General features: G+C 54.0%; 1 protein-coding gene across 1 annotated transcript in view; it reads left to right on the top strand.

The window, feature by feature from the left end:
• Wnt7a (Wnt family member 7A) overlaps positions 1 to 2,147 on the top strand; it is a 41,243-nt gene extending 39,096 nt beyond the window's left edge. The window contains exon 4 of the mRNA XM_010617242.3: positions 229 to 2,147. Within this exon, the coding sequence (XP_010615544.1) occupies positions 229 to 708 (480 nt within the window). The 3' untranslated portion in view covers positions 709 to 2,147. The remainder of the gene's footprint in view (positions 1 to 228) is intronic.
• Positions 2,148 to 4,577: the final 2,430 nt, after the last annotated feature.

Below are 4,577 nucleotides of genomic sequence, written 5' to 3' on the forward strand. Positions count from 1 at the left end.
ATATATGGTTTATCTTAGGCTTATGCAAGCCAAGAGAACCTACTCATGCTCCAACCCCAGCTGTGCTGAGAGGCAGGCAGGGTGAAGGATTCCAGGCCCAGGCCCAGGCCCAGGCCCAGGCCCAGGACTGACCCAGGCCACATCAGCCAGCCGGCAGGTGGGTGGCCGGGCTGCGTGAGGCGGGTGCAGGCGGTGATGTCTCTGTGCTCTCTCCCGCCTGACCTGCAGATCCTGGAGGAGAACATGAAGCTGGAGTGTAAGTGCCACGGGGTGTCGGGCTCGTGCACCACCAAGACGTGCTGGACCACGCTGCCGCAGTTCCGGGAGCTGGGCTACGTGCTCAAGGACAAGTACAACGAGGCCGTCCACGTGGAGCCCGTGCGCGCCAGCCGCAACAAGCGGCCCACCTTCCTGAAGATCAAGAAGCCCCTGTCCTACCGCAAGCCCATGGACACGGACCTGGTGTACATCGAGAAGTCGCCCAACTACTGCGAGGAGGACCCGGTGACGGGCAGCGTGGGCACGCAGGGCCGAGCCTGCAACAAGACGGCCCCCCAGGCCAGCGGCTGCGACCTCATGTGCTGCGGCCGCGGCTACAACACCCACCAGTACGCCCGCGTGTGGCAGTGCAACTGCAAGTTCCACTGGTGCTGCTACGTCAAGTGCAACACGTGCAGCGAGCGCACGGAGATGTACACGTGCAAGTGAGGCGGGAGCTGCCTCGATCCTCACAGGGAGCTGCAGAAACTCCCCGCGCTTGTCTTTCCTGCTGAAGAGGGCCCTGTTCCGGTTTCCGGCCGGCCCTGCGGGAGGAAGCCCCGGGCCCTCGCCTGCTCTGTTCCACATCCAGGGCCGCTCCCCCTCCCCGACGAGGCCCAGGCCCCTGCGCGGCTGGAATGAAGCCTTTCGCTGGAACTCCGGGCCCTCCGGCCTCGTCGTAGCAATATTTAACAATTTATTCTGATAAAAAAAATAATATTAATTTATTTAATTAAAAAGAATTCTTCCGTCTCGTCGGGATCCGTTTTCTGCAATCAAAGTGAACTTGCGCTTTGCTGGCGGGATGATTTGTGTCTCTAGAACCTGGAGCGGTGTAGAACTGTACTTAGGTATTCTTTCTGCAGACGTTTCTGCAAATATCTTCCCCCTGCAGCGCTAGAGGTTTAAGTACAACAAGCAGACATCCCTTACAGTTTATACACATACTGGTACACACACACACGCACACACACACACACACACACTCGTTACACACATATACATATATGCTATTTGCTGCTACTTAGCCAGAAACTGAAGCTGGTCCAGATTTGAGATTTTTTTTTTTCCAGAACTTGCTTCTCATTCTTCTGTCCTCCGAAGTTCAAACATTGTGATTAGAAAGAAATCTAGTTAGAGAGAGAGAGAGAGAGAGAGAGAGGAGAAGGGGGGAAGAGTAAACTCCCAACTGTTTTCATCATATGGAAAGTGAGCCACTGGATAAGAATATTTTGTAAGACTATTTTTATAAGAATATTTTATTTATATGGAGCCTACTGTATCCTCCCATGGCCTGTGTGTCTTCTTAATGCTGACCCTCAAGGGGGTGAGGAGGGGTGCGTCCGGGGCACTGGGCAGGTCCAAGAGGCCAGAGCAGCCCCCAGATGCCTAGGGTTGGGGCATCATTCATGTTGACTGAGAAGAAACCCAGCCCCAGGCTCTGCCTGTGAATAAGGGCTTTGGGCAGGGTCCCTCGGGGTGAGTCACTCGGGCGGGCATGTGTGCCAGTGCCCTCTACACTTGCGTGACCATCATGGGCACTGGGCCATCAGCACCAGGCAGAAGCCAGCTCAGGGACCCTCGCACCTCACCGAAATGGCCCTGCCACTGCCTGCGTCCTCAGAGAGGGGAGGAAAACGGGCAGGGAAGCAGCTCACAAGCTCTGAGGCCCAAGGACTTGCTGGCCTGTTCTGGTGGGCTGGGGGAGAGGTGAGAGTCAGCCTCTCTGCTTTGTCCTGGCCGCACCCAGTGCCTCTCGACATGGGAAGCTGTGGATGACATCCTGAGTGTCAGTTTGCATCTCTGTGTGCGTGGACGTCTTGAGGTTGTCATGTGACTGTGCCCTGAAGCACCTCTAGTGTGTGTGTATGTATGTGTGTGTGTGTGTGTGTGTGTGTGTGTGTGTGTGTTGGTGTGGGTGTGTGTGTGTGTGTGCGGTGCTGCGTGCGCATCTGTGTGTCTCCCTGTGCCCCTGGGAAGGAGAGCAGGTCGTGTACATGGAGCTGCATGCCTGAGCACTTGCTGGTCCTAGGAGGTCCCTGGCAGGCAGGGGGATTCCATGTGTGCGTATGAGGCGGACAGCTGGGGACAGCTGGTGATTGTGGTTGGCCACCAAGAGATAGCACCTCTGAACTCTGTCCCACAGAGGTGAAACTCGGATACCTCTGAGACCACAGCCCCGTGAGTCCTGAGCGCTAAGAGCCCCTGAGCCTCTAGGCCATGTTCGTCCCCAGTATCAGCACTGGGCCTGGGTCACTGGCAAATAAACATGGCTGGCTGGCTGTATTTCTTCATATTTCCTTTATGTGGCATGTGGATGAGTGGGCAGGTGAGGAATTGATAGAGTGATGGATGGACAGATGTGTGTGAATGGGCGGACAAGCGGGTAGATGGATGCAGGGATGATATGTGTGTGTGCGGATGGATGTGGATGCAGGGATGATATGTGTGTGTGTGGATGGATGTGGATGCAGGGATGATATGTGTGTGTGTGGATGGATGTGGATGCAGGGATGATATGTGTGCGTGTGGATGGATGTGGATGCAGGGATGATATGTGTGCGTGTGGATGGATGTGGATGCAGGGATGATATGTGTGCGTGTGGATGGATGTGGATGCAGGGATGATATGTGGGGGTGGGGCATGGATGGACAAATGGTTGGGTAGATGAATAAACTGGTGTCCAGATAGATGGTTTGATGGATAGGTGGATGGATGATAGATGCATGCATGGATGGAGGGATGGGTGGACAGGAGGACAGGTAGATGTACAGAGGGATACATAGGTGCCTAGACGGATGGAGAGCGGACAGTACATAGGTAGATGGATGGATAGGAAGGCAGGTAAATGTACGGGTAGTGGGTGAGCACATGAGCAGGTGGTATTGGGGCGATGCGTGGTCCATGAGCAGATAAGAAAAAAACATGCAAGAGTTCCCTGAAAGCCCCTGTCACATCCTCTCTCTTCCTGGGAGAACCCACAGTGCTTCCCATGAGCATGGGGCTTTCCAAGCCTCTGCTCCTGGCCTTGTTGGCTCCTGGAAGTGGGGGAGATTCTGACTAACCCTCCCCAGATGACTGTTAGCTGTGTAAATGGGGCCCCATGTTCTCCCTCACTGCCCACATGAGGACAGGGCCAGCAGAGAGCATCTGGGCCTGTGGCAGGAGGGCTAGGGCAGCTGCCTGCCATCTGGCCCTGGGGGCTGCCCTTCCTCTGGGTGCCCAGCCAGTGTGCTCTGAGCTGTGCCTCAGTCTCCCCTTCTGTAAAAGCCGAATAATACACCTGCCACTCAGGGGAGGAGGAGGGTCTTCCAACCATGACTGTGTGGCACTTGGTGATGTAAAATAAGGGATGAATGCTATTATTATTAATTATCGTTGCTACAACTGTTATTATCCATGATTACAGAATTCTTCAAACACACTTATGGTAAAAAATGTTTGACTCTTTGTTAGCTAAAGGTTTTCCTTTTGCCCTTACTCTAGTCATAAACTGGCTTTTCAGTAGCACTGGCATGAAAACGATGGGCATCGTAAGGGGCAGCGTTGCAGTTCAGAAAGCCCAGGATCACAGTGTCAAAAGCACATGGGCCTGGAGCCAGGAGGAAACAGGTTCAGGAACTCAGCCGCTCAATCCAAGGCCACTGTCACCACATGGGACTGTGGGCCTGTCATGGCCAAATCCTCTGAGATGTTATGAAAGAATGAGACCTGAGTTTCCGAGGAAAATCTCCCACTTTTTCAGTATGTTGACAGGCACCACAAGCACAATGCAAACATGGCTGCAGGCTGAACTTGGTCTTTGGGCCACCAGACTGTTACAGACTATTGTTTTAGAGATGGGGAAACAGGCCGAGAGAGGGGCAGGGCTTCACTCCAGGCTGCACAGCATGCCCAGCAGTGAGGACACCAGGCCCAAGCTCCTGGGGATGACCTTTCACCAGTGCCATGTACCAAGTCAGGAAATAATTTAGGAGAAGGAAGGTTGGAAGGCATATACTTCCTGCACACACACGCACACACACATGTCAAGAGGCTCCAGGGAGAACCATCTAGGCTTTCCCAAGGGTCCTGAAGAGATGAACTGGTGCCCTGAACCATTCTGTGGCACGAGCCTTTCCTTGGATGCCTAGATGAGTGAACACAGAAGGAATGATGAATAGACGGAGGGATGGAAGGAAGGAGGGAGGGGAGCAGGCAAGATGGATACATAGAAGGTAAAAGGGAAGTATAGATGGAGGGATGGTGGATAGGTGGATGGAGGGTGGATGGATGGATGGGTGGGTGGGTGGATGGATGGGTGGACAGATGGACGGAT

This window comes from Fukomys damarensis, unplaced genomic scaffold (genome assembly GCF_012274545.1).
Source record: "Fukomys damarensis isolate Sample0158 unplaced genomic scaffold, DMR_v1.0_HiC HiC_scaffold_37, whole genome shotgun sequence".
Classification (NCBI taxonomy): Eukaryota; Metazoa; Chordata; class Mammalia; order Rodentia; family Bathyergidae; genus Fukomys; species Fukomys damarensis.